The sequence below is a fragment of the Simochromis diagramma genome, unplaced genomic scaffold, assembly GCF_900408965.1.
Source record: "Simochromis diagramma unplaced genomic scaffold, fSimDia1.1 OVJJ01000402.1, whole genome shotgun sequence".
In the NCBI taxonomy this organism is placed as follows: domain Eukaryota; kingdom Metazoa; phylum Chordata; class Actinopteri; order Cichliformes; family Cichlidae; genus Simochromis; species Simochromis diagramma.
This window is the reverse complement of record NW_024386972.1, coordinates 8859056-8884533: the sequence shown is the minus strand read 5'-3', so window position 1 is coordinate 8884533 and position 25478 is coordinate 8859056. Positions and strand designations below refer to the sequence as shown.

Sequence of the window (25478 nt, the reverse complement as noted above, 5' to 3'; positions counted from 1 at the left end):
GAAATAATAAAACAAGGCTTAACCAGAACTTTTCTGGCCTCAGGCAGGTGATGAAGAACCGAAGAGCAAAAGCACTGATTCCTCACCTCCAGCTGAGGTTGAGGTAACAGCAGAAGAAATGATGCAGCGCGGGGAACCTGAGAGTTCACAAGAGGAACCTGAAAAGTCTCCGTCTATCGAGGAAGACTCCCAGGAGAAGGTTGACCTGAGTGAATGCGTTACTCATCTATTGGTTCTCAAACTTTTTCTTGAGAGCACCCAGCAAATATGTTTGGTTTCTAGCAATTACAAAATATCCAGTTTCAATTTTAGTGAAATAAAATATAGCATGATCATATAATTTTTTTCTAAATCATTGGAATATCATTCCCACTCTCTGGTCATTTAGGGACCATTTCCAGTGTCTCTGTGTTTGAGAATCAGTGTCTACATCTATATTCTGACAAGTGTGATATCTATTTATTTTTTTTTTACTTAAAACTGATTAATTTGTAACTCAGCTTTGTTTGCTTTTCAGGACCAAGAAGAGGAAGAAGACCAAGCTTGATCACATCACATGTCCGAGCTTTTACCGAAGCTGAAATCATAAATGGTTACTAATATGTGAATAAGAAAATACACAATAAATAGTGAGCCAACATAATTTATTATTGTTTATTTATTTGTCCTTTTTGTTTTTGCATAGCGTTAAAGATCCCCTCATTTTTAAAAGTTATGAAAACAACCCAGTCCACGTGCTTGTTTCCACATCACACTTGTGTAAGTAGCACAGTTGGCTTCCAGTCACGTTGCAGTGTCAGAAATCCCAATGGCACATCCACATGTTAAACTGAGATTAAGTGATTCCACATAAACTGTCCCCCCCTTTTAGCAGGTGAATTTAAAATCAGCCTTGACTCAAACTTTGTGCAGAGCTAACGGAATGTGGAGTGACATACAAGCGAATAAAGAAAACCTTTAATGTGATAGTCTGCTTCTTCAACCCACATTAGAGCAGACAATAGCTGAAACTGTAACTAGCTTTTTAGTAGTAATGATAATATAAGTTTGCATGAGCTTTTATTGATCCTGTTATAGAAATGCTTGATTGTGTAAGCGTGCAAAGTAATTCTCGTCATGGCTGGCATTTGGACTGGATGACGCTGCAGTTTCCAGGCTGTTGAGTGACCTTTAGCCTGGAGGAGGGGCAAAGTTTGGTGCATATGACTGGTTTGTATTGAATGTTTCCGCATTTGCGTTCTCCTTCTCGTCGCTGATGAAATACAGCTGTATTCAATCTGATCAGTATCTGCACCCAAGAGAGCCTGGGTTTGGGAAACGCTGGCAGATCAGCTGGAGTTGGAATTTAAATGCGCGTTTGAACGCGGCGCGGTGGAGAGTGCGCAACAACAGCGGAGCTGAGATGCTTTAATCAAGAACGGGCTGCAAAAAAGAGGCTGTAATGGAACTCGTAACCAATGTTGTGGCCACTGTCGGTGGCCTCGTTACCGGTGTAATGAATTTCATCACTGACAGATTTCTCACACCGCCGCTGGAAGCAACTCTCAAATATTTAGAGGAGGCTGAACTCAAGACCACGAAGGGAGGTGAGTCATATCTGTGTTTACCGAAATAAACCATGCAATTATAAAAATAGTTTGTTTTAAAATCGTTTTTTCCCTCCCAGCTGGGATTTGTTACGCATTTAGCCTGTTGCTAAACTTTTACCCTTTCACCTAATCTCTTTCCTTAGAAATAAAGACGTTCAAAGCCAAGTCTCTGTGGGAAAAGTCTGGAGCAGTTATCATGGCAGTCCGGCGTCCTGGATGATTTTTGTGCAGAGAGGTATTGTTCCAGTGACAGTTGGCTATCATAAACTATTGGCTTCTTACTTTAAGCCCTTTGGTTTTGCCTGCTACACAAAAGAGAAAGTTTGCCATACACATATTTTCCATTTCTTGTCAATTGTAGCCAAAAGGCAACATAGGGGAATGAATAAGGGAATGGATAGCTTATACAACATCAAACATTCGGTGTCAGTTCAGGTATTAAAATGATACAAACTATGAAAATGTCTGCACTGGAGGTGCAAAGTGGCTCTCAAATGCTGTGAAGTTCAGTCTTTCTTCATATAAAGTACCTACATACTCTACAACTATGTCTGCCTCTTGTAACTTGAACCTTTGAGTGTGGATTTGCATAGCATAAATTTGAGGTAGTTCTGGAGTATTTTAACCTGGTGTGGTTATAATCCTCTAAATCTAAGCTATGAAAGGCACGAGGATGTATATGTAAATCAGTAGCTCACCTCGCCCCCAGAAGTGTCTCAGTATATTTTATTTTCCCCCTCGTCAGAGAGGGCACATAATTGCAGTGCATCCACCTGACTTGGCTCTATTACATGAAATTGGCCTGAAAATTAAGTGTGGTCAAATAAGTATTTAGATTGTTGAATTAACAGAAAGTCATCCTCCTGTAATAATACAATCAAGTACTGTTCCACAATCCCTGCTTACCACACAAAATATGGGCAGTGTGCATATAATGAATACAACATGACCCCTCAATTGTACCTTTCCGTTTGTAACCGCAGTTGCTAGCTGTTAAGATTCTTAATGCTCTTTGGCTGCAGGAAGCTGCAGAGCTGTCCTCTCTGAAACCTCAGCTGGATGAACTCGGGATTCCTCTGTATGCTGTTGTAAAGGAAGATGTCGGCACAGAGGTCAAGAACTTCAGGCCATACTTTCAGGGGGAAGTCTTCTTGGATGAAAAGGTAAACTTTATTATTTTCCTCTAATGAACTGTTCTACCATGGTCAAAAGTTATCTGCAAACTACATTTGGCCTGTTTTTAAGCATAACTGCTTCCAAATACACTTGGACCCATTTAGGATGTGTGAAAAATCCCTTTAGCTCTGCATGAATTAACCAAGCATTCCGATATGCTTGCAGAGACGTTTTTATGGGCCTCGTGAGCGGAAGCTGGGTCTCCTGGCATTCCTGCGTGTTGGAGTGTGGATGAATGGCGTAAGGGCTTTCAGGAATGGCTTCGTGGGAAATGTTCTCGGAGAGGGTTTTGTCCTTGGTGGGGTCTTTGTCATCGGGCAAGGACAGCAGGTAAAAATTTCACATTAATTCAATGTCATTGGAATGGTTCTAATATATTGCAATACAAATTTCTTAAGAAGAGTGAAGCCATCATACTAGAAAATGTTTAGTATCTCTTGTCTGTTTGTCCTGCAGGGAATACTTCTGGAACACAGAGAGACTGAGTTTGGAGATAAAGTCAACATTGAAGATGTCCTCCAAGCTGTCAGAAAAATGCCACAGGAACTACAGTCTTTGGAGAAGAAATAATTCTTTGTATTACTTGTGTGTTTTTGAACATCTCATAAAATTAACAAACACCTTTCAGATAACATAAAATCTACAGCATTGTCTAAATATATGGTATAGACAAAATTTCTTTCAAATTAGGAAATTTGTACATTTGATAGTTTGCCTGTCTCTTTAAGATAAGGATGCATTTTGCAGTATGACTGTTTTTAAGAGTCTGAGTGTGTTAATGATGGCCTGTCTTTAAACTCTATAGAAGAAGCAGACCTGATGCTTAATGCTCATTTTCTTAAAACTCTGATACCACTATGCTGTCCTGGAAGTAATGAGGCTAGTCTTTTGAACAATAAAATACATTTCGGTGCTCGGCAGATTTGTATTTTTGTTTTTTCTCTATGCATTGAAGTTATTCAGTAGCTGGACTGATACCAGGGTGGGTGGAGGGTGGAACAGTTTTCAGAGCCAAGATCATCATCTAGGTTAAGTCTGGTGAGTGCTCTTATTAAGTTATGAGAACTATCAAAGTCACTTTGTACTAAGCACAGTTCAGAAAGCATCTTTGAGTCTTGTGTTTAGAAAGACTTCATTTTCTCCTGGATGTTGCTCTATTTGTTTATTTTTTTTTCCTTTAACATTTTCATTAAGATTATAAAATATGAGCATTCTATTTTACTGCAGATATTCATCTGCCTAGAGGGACATGAGCTTGACTTGATGGCTGTGGTCCTTTTAAAACATGTTTTGTAATCTACTTGTGTTGGTTTTAGAAACCAATTACAAAGCAGGTTACACAACCTGATCTGCTGGATAAGCTCAGGAGATTGGGGGGGGGGGTAAAAATCAAACTTATGAAACTCAAACATTGAAAAGCATTGGTTAGATAAAGCCTTGCTACACAGTGTTAAAGTCTTACAACTTTAGTTTTGGGTGTAGGCATCTGTACCTTTTGAAAAACACCATGGAGAGCTACATTGCCAGAATAAAATGCAAAAATATTGTCTTCAGACATGAAATGTTAAATTTGCTCTTTGGAAACTGGAGTTTTGCTTAGGTCTGTTTTAATTATGCAGGGATTCTGGATTTGGTATTTAATTAGTATTTTGATGTGCTGTATTGTTGGATTAGGCTTACCTTTTAGTATTTTGTTTCTCAAAAGAAGTCTTTTACCCATCTTGAGATGACTGACTCTGTTCCCATTCAGCTTTCTTAAATCCTGAAAGGGGATGTGTTTAATGTGTCTCTTTACCTGTAGCAACTTTAGCTTATTCTTGATAAAGTCAGAACCCTCTCACTGGAGGAACTGGTTACCCTAATGTTCACACAGATGTTCACCCTCCTGTTCTTGTCTGAAGAACTTAAGGGGAGAAATGTTTGGGGGAAAAAACAATATCAAGTAAGTTAGGGGTCTACTGTCTATTTAAAAACCAAACATTACCCAAAATCTAAATAAAAATGCATTGTATATGCTTTGAGGAGTGGAGCTGTGGCTCTGATAGCGAGGAAACTTGGTTTAGCCCTGTGCAGAGAGGAAAATTACATGACTACATTTCAGTTTAGAGATATAATTCACATTTTTAGATCTATTTAGTATTGTTTGTGGGAGTTGTGTTGAAAACCTTTAATATTGGATATTTCAAGGTCAGGACTGTTCGCCTCCCAACACAACCAAATTGTACTGAAGCAGCCTATTTGTGTTTTTGCATGGAGGGCCAGTCATGGGTGTATCACTAGGTCTAGTCAGATGTTTAGTAATGGATTTTGGTTTTACACTTGACTTTTATCTCTCTTGTCATCAGAGAATATGCTTGTCTTTTGATTTTTATTATATAAAACGATCATTTGTGTGTTTTGTAAAAGTTTTCTACAATTTTCACTTACTTTACATTATTCCACACATCAAACAAAAACTTCCCCTACAGACTGTTTCTGCCAAACCGTTGGTAACTTCGGACCGTTACAGTTGAGAGTTTGAAGGAAAACATATTAACTAACAATGTGAAACCAGTTTATGGGGTAAGTTTCATGAAGATTGAACCAGTCGTCTGGCAGGAGTTCCGGAATAAACATACAGATATACATACGGTACGATCATTGCAGTATAAGATGATACATAAAAACACAGCTGTAAGAATGCAAAGACAAAACATTAAAAAAAACCCAAAAATGACAGAGCAGGTCTGAGCTTTGCTAAAAGTAGAATTTTTATCTTACATTTGACATTTTGATAAAGCAAGAGAAAAAGAAAAGTTGTTCACCAGAGATTCACAGTGGTTGAGGACAATTGATTAAGGATTTCTCAAAAACATGTCCACACAATCAAAGGAGCTTACAAAGAAAAGCGTCTGGACTTCTTTAAGTTGCTTGAAGACGTTTCACCTCTCATTCAAGAAGCTTCTTCAGTTCTAAGGTCAAATGGTGGGGAGTCCCAGATTTAAAACCTAGTGGGAGTATCCCCCCAAAGAGGGACAAAAGGACCCCTTGATGATCCTTGATGATCCTCTAATCGCCTGAGCCAAGGTGTGAAAATGGGTGTGGGTAAGCTCCTTTGACTACGATGACCTGGATGACTGAGAACCTTCACAGACATGTCCACACAATCATTACTAGTTTCCCTGTGATGACATTAAATGCTATGAAAAAGCTTCCAAAATGTGGTTAAAGTAGGAGAAAAAAGGCACAAAACAACCAATTATATATTAATAACTTGTGATCCTTACAGGGAGATAGAGTGTGTTTCCTCACTCTGGTCATATGTTACGTCCCTAATGTGGCCTTGAGTGGTAAACAGTTTAAAACTTTTTTCCTTCTGATTGTTTTGCTTTTCAGAGATGAAATAATCCAGTAATTTATGAAGCATTTTCTTTCTTATCCTTTTCCCCTTTTTCTACTAAGCTTCTTTGAGGCATTGACCTCAGGTTTGTGAACACTAAGTTACAGTGGCAGTACTAACTGTGTGACATTAGGAATATCAACCATAACCATGACCCAAATTTTAGCCCAGCTTTACCAGATCAGCAGACCAGTTTTTATTCCACTGAAATCTGTGACATTCAAGAAGCTTCTTCATTAGTCTGTTAAAGTGATGATGTTGGGCTAACTTTTGTGTTAACTCATTTTTTATGTTCATTTTCTCACAGAAGTTTGCCAGTAAGATTCAGTCACGTGACCCGCACAAACACCACAGTTGCACTCACACCACAGTCACCGCTTTGACAGCTTCTATTCTGAAGCATCATCTACACCTCACTTCTATGGAAGAGAAACAATGACTTCAGTATTATTTAGAAAAAGAATACAAATATTTAATGTAATATTTCAAGTATATGCCGACATGAAATTTTTTTTATTTATACAAAAAAAATGTTAAGGTATAATTATAAATATTATGAGACTAGTAAACACATCCAAGCCTTTCATTCATTTAATTTGCAGTGATTTCATTTGTGCATGAGGTCATGTTTGTTTTTTTTCCTTCAGCAGAGACAGATATCTTCCTGTGTTTGATCTTTGAAGTATAACAGAAGTGACCCAGGATGTAATTCACCACATCCCAACAGATTGAAGACCCAAGTACAGCAACAAGGATGGGATTCAAACCCACGTGTGCAGCGCACAATAGACTAGTAGTCCGTCACCACAATCATCCCGTAGGGCAATCCCAAAAAGTTGATCTTGTTAAACTGGACAAAGGTTGGGAGATGCTCTCAATGTAGCTTTCCTCAACCTTATAAACAGGACATTTGCATAATGACTGAAACATTGATCAATTGCTCAAGCTGTATTAATATATATTTAATGACACTACAGAGAATGAATTGTATGTAATAAATCAAATGTAGACGAAAACATCCCAGTTAAAAAAAACAATGTCAAATAGGACTATGGCATGAAATAGTCCATTCAAATGTTGCTTTTCTGATAGCTGATATTTCTTGATTGGGTCACTGTATAAAATAGGCAGAGAAAATCTATGAGATAATAACCTAATAATCACATCAGATATTAGAGATTTGGCTTTTCTGACACATACTGACTGTATTCCTCACAGGAGGAGAGAGCAGAAGAGATGATGAGTACAGCACATGGATGAGAAAAAAAAGAAGGGTGAAGAGAAGGCAAACATCCAAAGGACAGCACACTTTCAAAGTGACCATTATGGCACAATAGAACCAGAAGCTTTGAGACCATCGCTGGTATAAGAAAAAAATAAAAACAAACCTAAATACTGGCAACACAAACTCTCTTATGTAACTACTTCATAAACATGAAGGTTTCAGTTTTTTTCTCTCTGTGGATTAAAGCCACGGAATGTTGCAGGTGCATGCAACAAAAGCTTAAATAGCCCAAATAAGTTCCAGTCTCATATCATTCCTTCCTGCTGCTTTCAAAGCAAATGCACAGTTTGGCGTATATTTACCTCCTTTTCTTCTCCTTGGACTTTATTCAAGCTCCAGAGGACGACAAAAAATACTTTTAATTGCAATCAGAACTCACAGCAGTCCAACTAGAAATTCCAACAGTGAGTGGAGCAAGTGCCTTTCAGCCACTGCACAACCACCGGCTTTAGTTAAACCCATTTTCTCTGGGTTTGGCTAAATATTGAATTCCTGGGTTCAGAGAAGACCAAACCTTTTGACAGCATGGGTCAAGCAAGAATGGCATCAATTTACTGGGCCCAGGAAAAAACTGTCACTGTTGTTTCTACTAGTAGAACAACAACTGACGTGACATGTCTCCACTGAACATACAAAATACACGCTACTGATCTCAGGTATTCTCATGATAAGGTGGGGCCAGGTTTCACAATGAACTCACCCGAAACTCTGGCTGATTGGCTCAGAGGATCATCAGGGGGTCCTTTTGTCCCTCTGTGGGGGGATACTCCCACTAGGTTTATATCTGGGACTCTCCACCATTTGACCTTAGAACTGAAGAAGCTTCTCGGATGAGAGGTGAAACGTCTTCAAGTAACTTAAAGAAGTCCAGACGCTTTTCTTTGCAAGCTCCTTTGACTGTATATGGAGTAGGAAAACAGGCTGTTCATAACATGTCAAGCTATTAAAAGTTATTTCTAGTTCATAGCTTTTAAAATTTCATGGAAATGTTTGCAGTTTTGGCAATAAGAAATTGTATTTTCACATTTTTAAAAAGCAATTAAATGTTTATAGACTTCAGTTCAGCATTCAATACAATCCACCCCTCACAACTCATCAGGAAACTGACAGACCTGGGCATCAGTTCCCTCATCTGCAAATGGTTACTGGACTTCCTGACCAACCGCCCCCAACATGTCCGGCTGGATAACCGCTGCTCATCTACAATCACGATGAACACCGGTGTACCACAAGGCTGTGTGATGAGCCCTTTCCTCTACTCCCTCTTCACCCACGACTGCAGACCTGCTGATGGTTCCAACACCATCACTAAGTTTGCAGATGACACCACGGTGATTGGCCTCATCAGTGACAACGATGAGGCCGCCTACAGGGAGGAGGTGGATCGTCTGGCTGAGTGGTGCGACACAAACAACCTGCTGCTTAACACCGAGAAGACCAAGGAGCTCATCGTGGACTACAGGAGGAATGCTGACCCACATCCACCCATCCACATTAAGGGGACGGCTGTGGAGCGTGTGAGCAGCTTCAAGTTCCTGGGAGTCCACATCTCCGAGGATCTCACCTGGACGACCAACTGCTCCAAGCTGGTCAAGAAGGCTCACCAGCGCCTCTTCTTCTTGAGGACTCTGAGGAAGAACCACCTGTCCTCAGACATCCTGGTGAACTTCTATCGTTGCACCATCGAGAGCATCCTGACCAACTGTATAACAGTCTGGTACGGGAACTGCTCTGCCTCGGACCGGAAGGCGTTGCAGAGGGTCGTGAAAACTGCCCAGTGCATCGCCGGAGCACCACTTCCTGCCATAAAAGACATCTACAGGAAGCGGTGTCTGAAAAGGGCTGGGAAAATCATCAAAGACCCCAGTCACCCATCACATGGACTCTTCACCCTCCTGCCCTCTGGGAGGCGCCACAGGAGCCTCCGGACTAAGACCACCAGGTACCGGAACAGCTTCTTCCCCACAGCTGTCAGACTCCTGAACTCTGCCTCCTGACATCTGACCCACGTTAAACTCATGGACTGAACATACACACACCCACAATGGACAACTGTACCCTCAAACACACAATAATAACATGGACTGAACCACCACTCACAACCACTAGCACTTTATATAGCCTCTGTAGAAACTATCTACACCCTCACTTATCTTAACTGCACTACTGTATAGCCCTGTGTAAATAATCATTCTGTACATTTGATAATCTTTAATCCTACAACTGTTTACAACTTGCATAGTTCCCATTTCTGTATAGCTGTATATCTCAGATTCTGTAAAGTTATTTATTTCATATTCTGTATAGTTTTTCATATTTATATCCTGTTCATAGCCTGTACATAGCTTGTACTCACTACAGCCTGTACATACTTATAGTTATAGAATATTCACAACATACTTCATACCGTGTACATTATAACATACCATAATAGACCCATTTCTGTAATATACTCACATATCTATATTATTACTAATATATATTGTAATATATCTATATCACTAAAGCACTTCTGGATGGATGCAAACTGCATTTCGTTGCCCTGTACCTGTGCATGTGCAATGACAATAAAGTTGAATTCTATTCTATTCTATTCTATTCTAAATGCCTGCATTCTTACTCAGGGAGTAGTACTGGAGAAATCCTCAATTAAAAGCAAGCAATATATAATTTATACATGTATAATAAATATTAATTTAGCTCTGACACACATACTTAGTTCGTTTTTTCTGGTTGCATTACTGTTGATCTGATCCTGAAAACCAACTTAAACCACAGTGTTACAGTAAAATAAACATAATAAATATAGAATAAATATAAATGGTGCTTAAGTATATTGAGTTTATTAGAATTTCCTTTTAATTAATATATCCAACTATTACTTGTGTGATTTACTTGCAGTTTACTACCTTTATTTGATAGGTATGGCTAGTTTGGCTGTTATGCAATGTCATTTGATTGGCGTGTTATGCGTCCAATAAAGCACTCTCAATTCAACGCAATCCAGCCAATGGACGGATTGTGGGGGCGGGGCTTTGTTGACGCCAGAAATGTCCAGGCCAGGTGCGTTGAGTCATTTCCCACAAACATAGACTCAGGTATACGAAACAGCAGAGTTGGTTGTTTTAATTTAAAGAATATGGGGTGAATAGAAAGGATAGAGTGGAAGCTTCGTAGTGCCTGGTTGTACTTAAGCAGAAAACGTTAGAAGAAGTCAGCGGTGTTCAGAGCACGAAATGAGTGGTAGGTATTTATTTACGCGTCTTTATTTTCTCAGACACCATATTGCAAAAAATATCCAAATTTAGCACTGACGTTTTAGATACTATAGAAGCTGGATTAAATTAAGACGCAGAGCACGTTTATTACACGTTTTCTCATTTGAATATTTATATGCTAAACTTAAATTTGGCCGTTTGACGTAACTTTTGACGTTATTTAGCGTCGCTGTCCTTGGTCCTGAAGCTCAGTGAGGCGCTCAGGGGGAACCCCAAGATGGTAACTCTTAGTGACATGTAACCATAGCATCAGCACCATGTGACTTCGTGACTCTTAAGTGGGTCAGACAGGACTTAAATAAACCAGTTAAATCCTATTTCTTACCTCACCTTCTGCAGCAAGAATAGCTAAGAGTGAACCTTTCCTGAGCTGATTTGGAAAGAATTTGGTAGCTCCATATGTTCCACAGGTTTTTGTTTATTTGTTTCTTTTACATCCAAATGCATTATGGTGTATTCATATGATGTGCAAGTTTTTATTCATGCATCCAATATTGATTTGGTTCTGAGACTCAGACAGGTGAGAACAATGCAACATGGGCAGGAATGGGCCAGAGTGTGACTCCAGGAAGCAAAAGAGTCACTTATCATGTGGGAAAACAGCCAACCTCAGTGAGTAAAATCCAGTTTACACCACTGCACATACGAGTGATTTGAAGTTCTCTTAAATGTGAGTATAATGCAGTATCACCATGCAGGGAATACAAGACAATCCGTCTGCTCTGTGCTCCTGTAGAGTCCTCTGCGTGGAGCTGAGAGTGTGTGAAAGGAGACCCCGCCAGCCTCCATGGCTCAGTCGTCAGACCCATCCCGCAGAGAGAAGACCCCAGGGACCCAAGGGTCACACACAGCTACGCGCAACCTCTTACGGAAGAAGGAGCAGCGCCGGCGTGGAATCCGATCCTCCTCACCAATGGGTCGGGTCATCCTCATCAACTCTCCTGTGGATGGTAAGGAGCAGTCAAGCTGGCTGCTGGTGTAGTGCAGTTTGTAACACACAGTCTCCTGATGACTAAACAGTGATTCCTTCTAATTTATTAGTCATAGAGAGCGGACAAATAGTTTTAGCATTCTGTTATCAATACATTAAACCAAGCATAAGTCTCACAACATGAATCCACAACACTTTTATACTCAAGCTTACAATCACAAGAATTAAATTCTGTGGACAAATGCACAGGCACTGCAGATTAGTTTTAATATTTGGGGCTATTGTGCTTCTGTAACATGTCTTCTTTTATACTAAGAGAAAGAAAAAGGTCTTGATTTTTCTGCATGTCGTAATGCAAGATGCTAATTTATGCTAATTGGAGTATGTTTAATGAGATAATGCAGCATTTTTAAACATAAAAGCAGACCTGGAATGAAAAATTTTATTTCTGAAAACTGGCCAAAAATGTTTTTAATTACAAACTCCGTAGATACTTGACCCCGTTGAAATATCCACCACAATCACCAACAACTTTTGACTTTAAACACTTTAGGTGGTGATGATAGCGAGGACCTCCACACAATCACGGTGGATAAGTGTGTGGACGGCAAGCTTGGATTCAGTGTGCGTGGAGGCTCAGAACATGGTCTCAGCATCTTTGTCAGTAAGGTAGAGGACAACAGTGCAGCAGGTAAGATTAATTTAGTCTCTGTGGAAATAAATAGATGTAGCCACAGATGTGAGAGTGCACAGAATAAACATTTGCTGTGTTTGTTGCTCACAGTATTTTATTTGTGTGCTTGTTTTCAGAGGCAGCAGGCCTGCTTGTAGGTGACAAACTGGTGGAGGTGAATGGCATCAGCCTGGAGAGCATCACCATGAGCAGTGCTGTGAAGGTGCTGACGGGCAACAACAGGCTAAGGATGGTGGTGAGACGTGTTGGCAAAGTCCCTGGTATCCGCTACTCCAAGGAGAAAACTACCTGGTAATAAAGCAGTATTCCTATTCATGTTTATTCCCCAAAAATTATTTTTAAAAAATCTGTCAGATTTTTTTCCCTGTAGTGATCAGCAGTGAGGTGTGCTGTTACTTTTTTAGGGTGGACCTGATTCACAGGCGTATGGTGGTGGAGGAGAGTGGACGGACACCTTCTGAGGCCAGCTCAGGCAGCGCCCTGCAAAGGATTGTCCACCTTTACACCACCTCTGATGACTACTGCCTGGGTTTCAACATCCGTGGGGGACAGGAGTTTGGTCTGGGCATCTATGTCTCCAAGTACGTACACCTGCTAGAGAAAGAAAGAAAGAAAGAAAGAAAGAAAGAAGCATGTTCATAAAATTTAAATGGAATTAAAAAGGGAAGAAGGAAGTTTGAAACATGCCTGAATGCCCAACTTTTGACATGCACTCCTCTCATAGCGTAATTTTTTTTGTATGTTTTTCTTTCTGTTTATTTAGTCAATAAAAAAATCTCTGCCACTAATATATCGCTGCAATAAACAATAAGTTTTTATTGTTGACTCATCTGAGGATCATTTTCTTCTAAAATGTACAAGTAATGACGTAGAACTACTCAGAATGTTTCAGAGTCTTGCTTTTTGTTAAACCAACAGCTCCAAATCCAAACAGCAGCTGATACGCATTTGGTATTTGAGCTTCAAAATACTGACACAGTTCATCATTTAAACCCTTGCTTGTCTCATTGTCCCAGATTGGATCCTGGTGGTCTGGCTGAGCAAAACGGAATTAAGATGGGGGACCAGATTCTGGCTGCCAATGGAGTGAGCTTTGAGGACATCAGCCACAGCAGTGCTGTTGAGGTCCTGAAGAGTCACACACATGTTATGCTGACCATCAAGGTGAGGGTGGTGATGTATGACATAAATTGCAGAATACATTGCTTGTTAAATGCAAAGAACATCATAGCCTCTAGAAAATGTTTAGGTTTTTAATCTGGTACACAAACAGTTAATATAATTCTAAAAATATATAATTAGATTAACTACATAATTATAGTTAATATAATTATATATTAACTATATAAAGTTCTAATTTTATATAATTATAAAATTATACTAACTGTCACACCAAAGTCAGTGATTCTAAGTCTTAAATTGACACTGATAACCCAGGGTGAACCCTGAAGTTACCAGGATAAGATGAAAATCTTGCTTCATAGTGGCTTAATTTGGGAAACTGAGGCTTCAGAAAGTTTCTGACCTGAAAAGAGGTGCATAGCTACAGCACAGTGTATTGCTTTGAGCCCAGGCTTAAAGTAGCTATAAAGTTATGTTATGGTCTGTTTGAGATATATACTTTTGATTAAAAGATGTCAATAAACCATATGCCTAGCTGTATCCACAGCCCTGACATTGTGTTAGTAGAAGTAAAGCTGTCTCAGTTGGATGTTTGCTGCTAAATAAAATCTTAACAACCTAAAGATGCCTCGTTGTGTTCTGCAGTCGGTCTTTTTTATGGGAAGCATGCCAGCCCTTTCATTAAAGCCTCTTTCAGATGATCCGACATGTATCACCTTTCTAACCTCTTACCTGACTTTCATCTTGAATTCTCTCACAAACACAAACTACTCCAGTCGCATGGCTACGTGGTCGATATAGCAGCAGTTAGTGTGGCAGAGCCGACAGCTGGCATGCAGTCATAATATTCCTCACTCACTTAACTTGTCGGAGCTTGGGTTTCGCACTGTGAAAAATAGCCAGGCCATGTGCATTATTCACCAGGCAGCTGGGATCAGGTGCTGATCAAAGCATAGAGCCGGTGTATTGTGCAACTTTTTTGTTTGGGAGATCTTTTACTTTGGTAACTGAAACAGATCCTACAGTTAGAAACCATCCCAACTATCAAAGATTACTAGAAAGTCTGGAAAGGAAACGTGTTCGTCATGTAGGTTTTTGGGCGTGTGGTTCTCCGGTTACACTTTGTCAAATATAGTGATCCCATAAAAGTTTAACTGTTTCTACTGTATCTATTTGCATATCTGTGACCCTATCTTCACAGGAAGCAGGACGGTACCCTGCTTATAAGGAGATGGTGGCAGAATACAGATGGCTTAATAAATGTATGTATGTTTTTTTTTCTTCTAAAGTTTTCTTCTGTTCTGTTTATATCAGAGTGAATTTATCCTTTTAAATCTTTTAATCTTTCTTTATTAGTGGCCAATGGTACTCAGAAGTCTTCCTCCCAGGGCTCAGAATCCTCTTCAGCCTCTTCTCTGTCATCTGGGACTCCGGTGAGCTCTCTGAGCGGCCTGTCGCAGGTCATGTTCCCGCCCAGCCTGCCATTTGGTTCTGACATGGTGGACGTTTGCATCTCCACCGAGGACCAGAGGTCTGTGTCTGGTTTGTTTCCCCTTTAGAAGCACTCAAGCTAAAGTTCTTCTGCAGACCACACCACATGTGATGCTGATAGTTCTTATGTTCAGGTCTGAGTCAGAGCAGACAGAGACTGCCATTCAGACAGATCTACCTCTGAGATCTGGGACAGACACCACTCGCAGCCTGGGACCGACCACTCTGCTCAAAGACACGGTGATTCGTGGAGAGGAGAGCAAAGGGAAGAAATTGTCTCCCAAAACAGCCGTGCTGCTGGCTCTTAGCAGGCCAAGCCGACCCATCACCAGGTCACAGAGCCAAGTGACTGTGTCAGGTGAAAGTGAAGCAGAGTGAAATATATCAAAATGAAATGGTTAAACGGTACAGTAAATAACCTTCTGTTACTACCCCACCATAGAGATAAAGCAGAAAAAAGAGAAGAAGCAGAAAGGAAAGGACCCCGAGGAGAAGAGCACCCTGCAGCGCTCGAAGACCTTCGTTAACTTGCTTTTCAAGGGTGGACGGAAGAGAGACACTTCAAGGGGGCGTTCAAAGTCCCCGTCCAAAGACAAGGCTGGGAAAGGTAGCTGCCTTGCTTTTCATTGCTACAGTGACATTCACATTATATCAAACTGAAAATGAGATGTGCGGCCAGCGAAGATGCTGAAATATCTTCTGCAATTAAAACAGCAAACGAGAAATAACATGAAGCAAATAGACAGTACACAAATTGATACCTGTCAATGCTGAAAATGTCTTCATATCGCATGTGATTTGAGTCCATAGATTCAAATATTTTGTTTGTGATGTTTCCTTTATATCAAGATATCTTCCAATTTTTCTTATTTTAGTTTAAGTGTATTTTTGAAGAAATTATGTGAAATATGTTCCAATTTGTCACAGAAAGAATCGTTTTTTCCTAGATCACTTTGTTGGATCAAGCACCACCTCTAGTATAATTTCCACACACACTTCACTTTATTCTTTTTGAGTAATCCTGCTAGCAAACAGACAAACTGAAACAATCACTGGGCAGTGGAAAAAACAGGAGCTTTTCCGGCATCTAATTGTTTATTTATTAGCTAATTACTTTGGTGTATGGTGAATTGTCATGGGGGAGGTCTTTATCAGCAAGAAAAGCAATAAAACTTATGAAAATACAGTTAAGAAGTACTAAGTTTAATCCCCTCTTTGCATTTCCCGGTACCATCCAGTGGGCCGGATTGAAGTCTTTGGTGGTTGCCTGATTTAGACACACATACTCAATATTGATTCCACTCTGCAATGTTTTTAGATGGAGGACGGGCTGGTGAGATGCCAAATTCAGAGATGCTTGGAGTGGTGGAGGACATGGCCCGCAGGCTGCTGACTGAGGAGGAAGTGGCTGCTGTAATGAAGACGTGCAGAAGGGTAGGACGCTGAGTTAAAATCTGTAGGCATACTGAGTGTTTGTGTGTTGACCTCTGTAGTGTCCTCATCCAAGGGAGTAATAAATGCCTTTTTTGTCAGATGCCACTAAAAATGTGTAACAATGTTTTAACAAAAAAAAAAAAAAACAGGATTCATTAATATTTTCTTAGCTGAATTTGTTTGTTTTCTCCAACTAAATTTCAAACTACCTTAGATCATGAGTGCACATATGGTGAAAGTCAGGCTGTCTTTTACTGCCATCCATTCCACAGAAACACTTAGGAAAACTGGATCCTCTTCACAGTCCTCAGACATGATAGTTTCAGTTAATTTTTCCATATATTGTGAATTGTGGGCGTGGCAATTTTACTGTGTTTCTGTCTGATTCACTGACATACGCATGTTGGTAAGAACAAAATAGGCTGGTGTGCAGGTGTCTTTAATCCAGTGGTAAATTTGTATGTACAATTACTTTGTGTTTGTGATATTGGAACATTTCTACACAGTGATTAGTAAGTGAAGCCAAGGTGCATTTATGCTTTGATGAGAGGTAACAGTCCTGTTTTAGAGACTTGCGATGTGTTAGCGTAGCTGTAGCAGTAGTCTTAGGTTTAGCAGGCAGGAGAAAAGAACATTTTATTGTTTAGGGATTTTTCATTGGCATGAAAACAGGCCAGTTTGCAACATTAACCATGCATGGTGTAAAATCACAGGATAACTGTGAAGTACTGTCTCACTGATGTCATAAGTTGGTGTGTCAGGGCAAAGATGCTAAAGGACACCTTCAAGCCGGCAGCTTTGACGCCCTGGGTGTGAGAATGGCCCATTTGGACAGTTTGTTTCAGTGTCCACTTGTAAATGTAAGGAAGTAATAAAAGCTGCTAAATGCTTACTAAATGTATTTACTCTCTCAGTACGTAGCAGATTGTTCAGTGGAAAATCTGATACGTCAACTGCTGGTTGTGCTGGACCGACCTGAAAAGCTGCTGCTGCTTAGAGAAGTGAGGTAAGGACAGGGAAACAATGGCGTTGGAAATGTTTCCAGAGAGGCTGAAGGATTTTTCAGGATAACCATCTCAAACTGAAATCCAAACGTTGCTCATTGAGGAGCTGAAGACTAATTAAAGATGTAAGAACAATGACTCAGCGTATTTTTTGTTCATCCACGTGTTTTAGAATGCTGCTTCCTCCTTCTGATCTGAGTGTATTCAATAACATGGTGACTGCCATTGAAGCCGAGGCCTACGATATCCTCAAGTATCGCTCAGGTGTGTATGAGAATTATCTGATCATGATATTCGAGCACCATCAGAGTCAGAGTTGTTTTCTGATATTACAAACCGTATCTTTTCAGTTAGCCCAAAAATTTGCATTAACCTAACACAGTTTAGTAGGACCTCAGTAGGCCCAGAAATTCTCTGCCCTGTAAAATATGATTGTCTTATCACCATTTACCACCTTTCTGTAAAGTTGCATTTGTCTTATCTTTCCATTGTAGTCCGGACTCCTCCTCTTCGCTCTCCCATTTCTGGTCGAACACCAAAACGGCGCCTCATCACTCCCATCCCAGGTCAGCACTTCCACTGCAATATCTTAACTCTTTTTTTGATTTATTATCTTGGATAAACACTGACCTTTTCTTGGTCTAGCTTTTCTAAGGATGAAATTCTTTTTTTTTTTCTTTAAGCATATTGGTGAGACATAAATCCACTCAAGGAGGGATGAAAGGACCAATGAAGTAAAACTATGTTGATGAATGTGATTTTTATATTGGAAAAGTAAAACAGTGTTTATTGGCACTATTGTTTAACCTCTTTTATTGTTATTTATGTTTGATTGAAAAGGTTTGAGATCTTTGGGGGGGTTAAATGGGCTTCCATACTTTCCATTCAACTGTGAAACATTTTCAAACCTCAGCCTGAAGTGAAAGTGTATTGAACTTGAAAATAGTTCCTGTAACAACATTTGTTCTCCTTCTAGATTACCGGGGAGGCTTTGAGCTCCACAGTGCTGAGGAGGTGGAGAAGGAGGGCCACCTGCTGGAGGAGCTGGAGAAGCTCAGCTTGACTGGGCCCCGTGTGTCCAAAGACAGGCTCCACACCTCCAGGTCCTTCACACCTCTGCTGGACATACCGGTGGATGGATACAACACAGAGTCCAGAGACCTCAGACCTCCAGCTGCCAGTCCAGTGCTCCCCAACTGGCTGCTGGCCCGCAGCACCGACTCCAGGCCGCCTCTCCAGACAGAGATCGGCACGATTCGCTCCGTCCATTTTGATGAGGTGTCGCTGCACTCTGCTTCAGATAAGGGAGATACGAACTTAGAACAGGGACGGCCGCCGTTAAGAAACAGTCGCTCTAAAGGCAAAAAGGAGAAAAGTGGGGACAGGAGTAAAGAAGCCGTGTTTACGCTGCAGAGCGCTGCTCGCAGGAGTCGGCCTTTATTGTCGCAGGTGTTTGGTTCAAATCAGAAACTGGGGAGTGAACAGGTGAACGGTCATCAGGCTTCTTCTGAGGACAGGATCAATGGCAGCGACTCCAAACAGGAGTATGAGCTCCGAACTGTCAGCATCTCCAAGACCAAACAGTCTCTGGGTAAGTAACTTTATTTGATGCCACTCTCACATTCAGAATAACTTTGTACCTAGTTTCCCAAACCAAGTTAAACTGAGGCATTATAAATTTTCATGCGACTAATTACAGAATAATGGAAGTAATTTTTAGTAATGCTTCTGAGCAAGAGATGCTTGGTATACAGCCTTCTCCTTCAGCCATTTAAAAACAATTGGACAAACAATGTGTGCAGTCTGCTCTCACATATCAAAGTGAAAATTAAAAATCATTTCAATTGCAAATGTTTATCACATATCAGAAAAATAATCCAGTGAAATGTGTTTCTAAAAAAATCTGAGGCTGGAAACAAGCTGACATGCTTGATTTTCATGTGGTAGCCTGCCCCTCGATACCCTGGCTCTCAAAACATAATGCCGAGCTGCAAGAACGCATTGTGTTGCAACAGTATGCATGGAATTGATTGATCCTGTGGAAAACACTGGAAAATACTAACTGTATGACATACATTTTTGTATTTACTTCCTATATTTAGATCAAATATGACATTGTTTATGTATGCCTCCAAGTACGCCTCTGACTTGTGCTGCTGTGATGCTGCAGGTATCAGTATATCTGGTGGGATGGAGTCAAAGGTTCAGCCGGTGGTGAAGATTGAGAAGATCTTTCCTGGAGGAGCTGCCTCCACCTGTGAAGTTCTCAAGGTAACATGACAGTACCAAACAGAAATCTTATAGAAAGAAGACTTATCAGACCAGGCAGAAATCTTCTATTGTCCAATTTTAGTGATTGCAGCAAATTGCAGCTTCAGTTTCCTGTTCTTACCTAACAGGAGTAGCACGTTGTGTGGGTTTCTGCTGCTGAAGCCCATTCATTTCTAGGTTTGCACTGAGTTGCTGCCATGTGTGATTAGCTGATTAGATATTTGCAAGCAAACAGTTGAATAGGTGTACCTAATGAAGTTGCCAATGAGTGTATATAGTTCAGTGCATTTATTCTGTCAGTGTCTGACTGGATCTCCCTCTGTTTCCCAGGCTGGATTTGAGTTGGTGTCTGTGGATGCTGTTTCACTGCAAGGGGTCACCCATCAGCATGCCGTTGACATAATCCGAAAAGCCTTCAGCAATAAGGCCAAAGACCCCATGGAGTTTGTTGTCAAAGTCCCCAAAGATCTTTGAAAGGACTCTGAGATGCTTTTGTGGATTTAGAAAAAAATATCCAGTGATAAGCAGCCTCCGGAATTTAACTTGGACACAGGTAAACTTTTACCAGCACACACACTGCTGAGGTCTGGTATGCATTTTTTGCCATTCAAGTTAAATTTGGGAACAAGGACACAGAAACTTTCTGAACTGAAACAAAGCTGCAGATAATATTTAAGAGAAAATGAACAAACCAAAAAAGTTGTGTTTGTGTACAAATGAAATCTCTCACTTTTTCACAACCCTGGGGCCAGTGCCCGTCCAGAACATTTTTAACTTGTTTGACCAATATCCATTAGTGCATAACAGATGGATAACTGTAGGTTATGCTCCTGAATTTTAAACTGTGCAGGATGGCAAACTTCAACTTTTGAGTGCCTTTGAAAGCCCCAGTGGACTGAATATTAATAAGAATCCACGTTAAGGTGGCTTTAAATTCAATTTTCTACCTGAAGAGGGCAGACACGGACCATTCACAATATTCCTGTGGACAGCAGCTAGCAAGAAGGATTTCTGAAAAGTTACACCAGAAAATACTAAATGTAAACAAAGAATTAAAAATGGGAGAAAATACATCTGTACATGAAGGAAAGACCTGGTGTAATAAATACAAACTGACACAGCTGTTAAACTTTTGTCTCTTTTTTTATTATTAAAACCAGAGTGGGTTTGTTCAAGAAATGTACAGCATGAAAATATACATTTAATGTTTTCATACAAATATTGTGGATTATAAAATTATACTGAGGAACCAAAACAAACATCTACACAAACAGTAATATACAGGCATCATATCTGTAGGAGCAAAATATAGAACGTGGGACATTGCTTTGGTCTATTCACAGTGGCTATGCTTTTATTGTGAGATGAACACATCTCTGGAAGAAAACTTTATCATGTTATGGACAAGTGAGGTTTATTTACATAATAATGGAGGATAATAATGATTCACTCAGCAGTGAGAGAGGAACAGGACGTGTCTCCTCCTGTGGTACAGGGGCGTAAATAAACAGATTCAAGCAGTCGGTGGAAAATTAGTTTGACTTTAAACGAAAACGTCACTTGGTACAAGAGCTCGCCATTTCAGCGATGAGTAATACGGAAACATTCATAACACTTTATCCACACAGAAAAACGACGACCTCTTTGAGAGTAGTTTCTCCAATTATGATTAAAAAACAAAACAATGATAAAGGGGAAAAACAGTCACAATATACTGTGTGATATAAGAAATTAGGCATTATGATTTTCCCTTTAATATCTGGATGTTTGAGGAGATCCAAAACACTGCATCTAATTCCCAACACTGTCAACCTCTCCCTTATTTACTTCTGCATGCTCAGCAGCAGGTCCACAACCACAAAATAAGGCTACTCGATTTAGGCAAAAGCCACAATCATGATAATTTTGGACAAAAATCTTGCAATCCTGATTATTTAACATGATTATTGATGATTTAAAACCGTGAATTTGCTAAACCTAAAAAAAAGGGGGGGCTTTTCACATGGGATTTCCTTGACCTTCAGGCTAGTTGGTGCATTTTAAGTTAAACTTACAAAAACTGCTGCTCCTCTTTGGACCAGAGGGAGAGCAGTAGCAGATAACCAGCAAACATCCGGTTAACCATCACTGAAAGAGGACCAGATGAGAAACCCTCAGAGATCCTGTTTGCAGGCAAAAACTGATGATCCTTTCACTTCAAACATGTTCTGGAGTTAGAGCTTGTTGACCAAAGACTCTTGTTTGTCTCTCTCCATTTAGTTCAAGCTGAACTGAATGGTGAATTTGTTTTCGGTTTTAGGATAGAAGTGAAGTTGCACTGCTGTAAAGGACAGGGGTGCGCTTGATTTATTACCAGATAAAATTATCATCCATATTGTCCTGATGTCATATTTCTTTAAAGCCAAAATAGTTTGATCCTAAACTTAAGGGAGAAGTTAACGGTGTTTCCACCAAACACTAACAAAATGAAGACAGTCTAGCTTTTGCAAAAACAGCAAGACGATTATGCACAGGTGTACATAAGTAAATAAATCATGGCTAATCTCCATTTTGCTGCTTCAGTTTCAGAGTCCTGGGCTATTTCTCACCCGTAAAACACATGCTCAGCATTTTACTAAGAGTGAGCACACTTTTTAGCGTAGATTTGAATAAGATGTGACTGACTGTACTACAGCACTGGTAACAGAAAGAAGTAAACATGACATGGAGATCGTTTTTGTTCCGTATCTGGAAATTAAAGCCACTGTATGGTGCAGAAAAACTATAAATCGAACAGTAAACAGGAAGTGATTTGGGACATTAATGTTTTTTGGTAAATATCATCTTTAAAGCAATGATATCATGAAGTTACTGTCCTGTTAAGGTTTTGGAAGATTTTATCCTCATGTTCTGCTGCTACTCTCCGGGAGAGTTATTTAATCCAATCTTGAGATAACCGTGGCACAGATGTTTGTGTCTGTGCGAGCTTAAAGCTGATACGTGTAGTGGTGTTAAAGTAATATTTGTTCCAGGCATTGTTAAATACTGTGAATTAAGACTAGACAGATGTTCATGACACAGCTTCCACCCTCTCCATTAATTTAGGGATAAGGGGAACCTATTGTGCACATTACGAGCTCTGGGGAGTACACTGGTTGAATGTCTCTGTCTCTGCCCTTCTGACAATTTTTTGCCATTCCTTGCGAACCTTCAAATCACACCAGAACGGTTTGTGTTTGGTCTACATGGGCCTATGGCTGACTTCCTGCGCTCCTCCTCATCTGCTCTGTGCTTTTGATGCCGCTTTGATGCACAGCAACATTTTAAGTGATGCGGAGTGGAGAGCTGCTCCTCGGGTTCTTCTGAAACATGCTGCAGCATGGTGAAACTACAAGCATTGTCTTAAGTGGATGCAATCAGCTCCAGCTGTACCGAGTGTAAATCCTGGGGTTATACTTGTCAAATATCTCATACTGGGCCTTAAGGCAGCTCTAAGCGATCTTTTGATTGGCTGCCCACCGCTAACAGAAGGTGTGAACAGTAGGTGGCTGGGGCTGATGTGTGCCAGATATGACTATATTAAGGACATGCACTTTAAAAAGCCAGAGCTTTTGGCTCAAAGGGATTACTTGCTCAAATGCTGACCTAATTTTTTTTTTAGATTTTTTTTAATTGGCCATTTTTAATATGAGCATCCACCTTGTAATAGTATAAATATGAAAAAAATAAAATAAATAAAGACTAATAGTCCACTTTGTATTTCCAGACTATCAGAGTGCATTTTTAAGAAGCCTTAAGTTTGTTTTCCAAGATCATTACATGTCCAGAAACAACATATTTGGGCAACAAAAAAACTAGGGTTTTGTTTTTTGTTGCTACAGTGAAAATAAGTAGAGAATGATCAACAGTTTACTTGTTGGTCATGAACAGTTAGCATAAAAGCTTGACTAGTTCTGAGGAAAACAACAAGATAGACCTGTCAGCGATTAGCACCAGGCTCTGATTCACTCACTCTTATCATGACATCCTGATTGTGTGGTATCCCACAATCACTGACGACAGCGTGGGCTCCGTCTAAATGAACTGCACTAATGAGAGCTGACTACTAACACAGAGTGGGAGTGCTAAAGCCAGCAGGGAAGGTGGAGTCATAACCAACACAGGGGGAGGATAGCGAAAGGTTGAGAGAATGAGAGAAGTGAGTCACCCACAAACAAAATCTCCCACGAACTTTGAAAAGCGTGAGAGGACCAGGGCTCGTATGCTTATATCTGGTCGGTGTTAATACTAACAGACATTAATAGAAGGGCAAAGGATTGAGGTGGAGGGCTAACAACTAATTAAAGGTCAGTGGCTTTAAAGTGAGACTTGTAGACCAGACCAATGAAGCAGAAATCAAGCGGTGCAGGTGTGACACACCACTTTTTTTTTTTTTTTTTTTACATTTTAGGTACTTTTATGCTTGTCTGAACATGAAGGAGGAAAGACAATTAGCTTACAGTAGTGCAAAATTTAAAAAAAAGAAGAAAAAGAAAAAAGAAACACAATCAAAGGACAGATACGAGGGTCAAATTTCTGTTGCGGCAATTTCATCAAAGTTGATCTCATTGCCGCTGCCCTCATCATCATCTCTGCTTTCCAGTTCCAAACTGAGCTCCTGCAGGAGCTGCTCCAGCTCTCGGTTCCTGCGATACATCTGCACATAGTTCTGCTGCAGCTGCTTCTGGTAGCGAATTACTTTGTCCTTTTCCTCCTGCCATATCTTGCGCTCCTCCTCAAAGCTTCCCAGTTGCTGCTCAGCTTTTTGACGCTCAAAAGCTAACTCGGATCTCATCCTGTCCATCTGCACCTTCATGCTCTGCAGCGCCTCGGTGTTGCTCTGCCGCTGAGCCTTCGCTTCGTCGCTCTCGTAGGCGAGCAGCTGCTCCTCGGCTTCCTGAAACACCTGACACTGTCTGTTTCCCGGGCCTTGATTGACCAGAGCATCTCGGAGATGAGCCATTTCCCCCTCCAGGCGTCCTACCTTTTCTCTGAGTAGCTCTGCTTCGCTCTTGCGACGCTGAAGCTCATTTTCACACACCTCCAGCTCCAGTGTTCGAGTTCGGATGGTGCCGTGGGCCTCCTGGAGCAGCACCTGGGTGTTGGTCAGCTCGCCACGAGTCTCCCTGAGTTGACCCCGCAGTGAGACGATCTCCCCCACACGCTGAGCTAACTCACTCTGCACTTCCTTCAACTGCTGCTTCAGCAACGAGATTTCCCCAGACTTCTGACAGACCTGAGTGGAGAGAAGCATTTAGGAGGGAAATTCAGTCAATGAAGTGTCGACAAAGAGCTCTGTTGGTTTTGAAGGTTAGATGGTACTACTACTACTACTACTACTACTACTAAAATGGATAAAGGAGTTGTTGTGCTTTATAGATGAAAGATTTTAGAGAAGGCTAAATAACATTTGTGTCACTGACCTGCTGTTTGGTGGTTTTTATTTACTGTCTTATTTACAGATTTAATGAGGTAGACCTCATCCATAGAGGTAAAAAGTTGTTCTGTTTGACTTTAAAGGTTTGCAGCTCGTCACTAGTTGGTTTTCCAGATGGAAAATTTTTAATACAATACCCAAGCTCTTAAACAATCTTATTTAAACAAATAAGTGCAATGATTCCCATTATCAATCAAACTGACATTTATTTATGCAGACAATCGATTTGATCAGTAATTAAATGTCAGAAAAGAGTGAAAATGGTTCATTTCAGAAACTCTCTCTTGAAAAAAATGTCATAAAATACAACCAAACAGTTTTCAGTCTGAGAGGCTAACGTTTGTGTGTGCAGGTAATTATTTTAGATCC

The 25478-nt window shown here is 40.4% G+C and overlaps 3 protein-coding genes and 1 long non-coding RNA gene across 9 annotated transcripts in view; 3 read left to right on the top strand and 1 right to left on the bottom strand.

Moving 5' to 3' along the window:
• Positions 1-22: 22 nt before the first annotated feature.
• LOC120738113 lies at positions 23-643 on the top strand. Its single transcript, XR_005696897.1, has 2 exons — positions 23-199; positions 518-643. It is a non-coding gene; the product is annotated as an uncharacterized LOC120738113 (long non-coding RNA).
• Positions 644-1233: 590 nt separating this feature from the next.
• LOC120738112 (peroxiredoxin-like 2A) lies at positions 1234-3685 on the top strand. Its single transcript, XM_040039174.1, has 5 exons — positions 1234-1586; positions 1733-1824; positions 2612-2752; positions 2931-3095; positions 3222-3685. Exons 1-5 carry the CDS (start codon positions 1442-1444, stop codon positions 3333-3335), a joined length of 657 nt encoding a protein of 218 aa, XP_039895108.1. The 5' UTR covers positions 1234-1441; the 3' UTR covers positions 3336-3685.
• A 6783-nt stretch (positions 3686-10468) lies between these two features.
• On the top strand, positions 10469-20733 carry LOC120737980 (PDZ domain-containing protein 7-like). Of its 2 annotated transcripts, XM_040038959.1 has the most exons (18): positions 10469-10672; positions 11218-11319; positions 11444-11657; positions 12192-12329; positions 12449-12623; positions 12737-12913; positions 13349-13496; positions 14656-14716; positions 14811-14985; positions 15080-15303; positions 15388-15552; positions 16264-16379; positions 17294-17385; positions 17556-17647; positions 17878-17949; positions 18360-18974; positions 19554-19654; positions 19985-20733. In XM_040038959.1, the coding sequence occupies exons 3-18, from the start codon at positions 11495-11497 to the stop codon at positions 20126-20128; spliced, it is 2658 nt and encodes an 885-aa protein (XP_039894893.1). In that variant the 5' UTR covers positions 10469-10672; positions 11218-11319; positions 11444-11494; the 3' UTR covers positions 20129-20733. The 2 variants fall into 2 exon arrangements, with proteins under 2 accessions (XP_039894893.1, XP_039894894.1); XM_040038960.1 differs by lacking the exon at positions 10469-10672 and having other exon boundaries at positions 10698-11319.
• A 45-nt stretch (positions 20734-20778) lies between these two features.
• The window catches only part of LOC120737982 (leucine zipper putative tumor suppressor 2 homolog), a 43730-nt gene continuing 39030 nt past the window's right edge, over positions 20779-25478 (bottom strand). For all 5 annotated transcript variants that reach the window (XM_040038965.1, XM_040038961.1, XM_040038962.1 and 2 more), the window contains one exon: positions 20779-24908. In XM_040038965.1, coding sequence (XP_039894899.1) covers positions 24201-24908 — 708 coding nt within the window. In that variant the 3' untranslated portion in view covers positions 20779-24200. The remainder of the gene's footprint in view (positions 24909-25478) is intronic.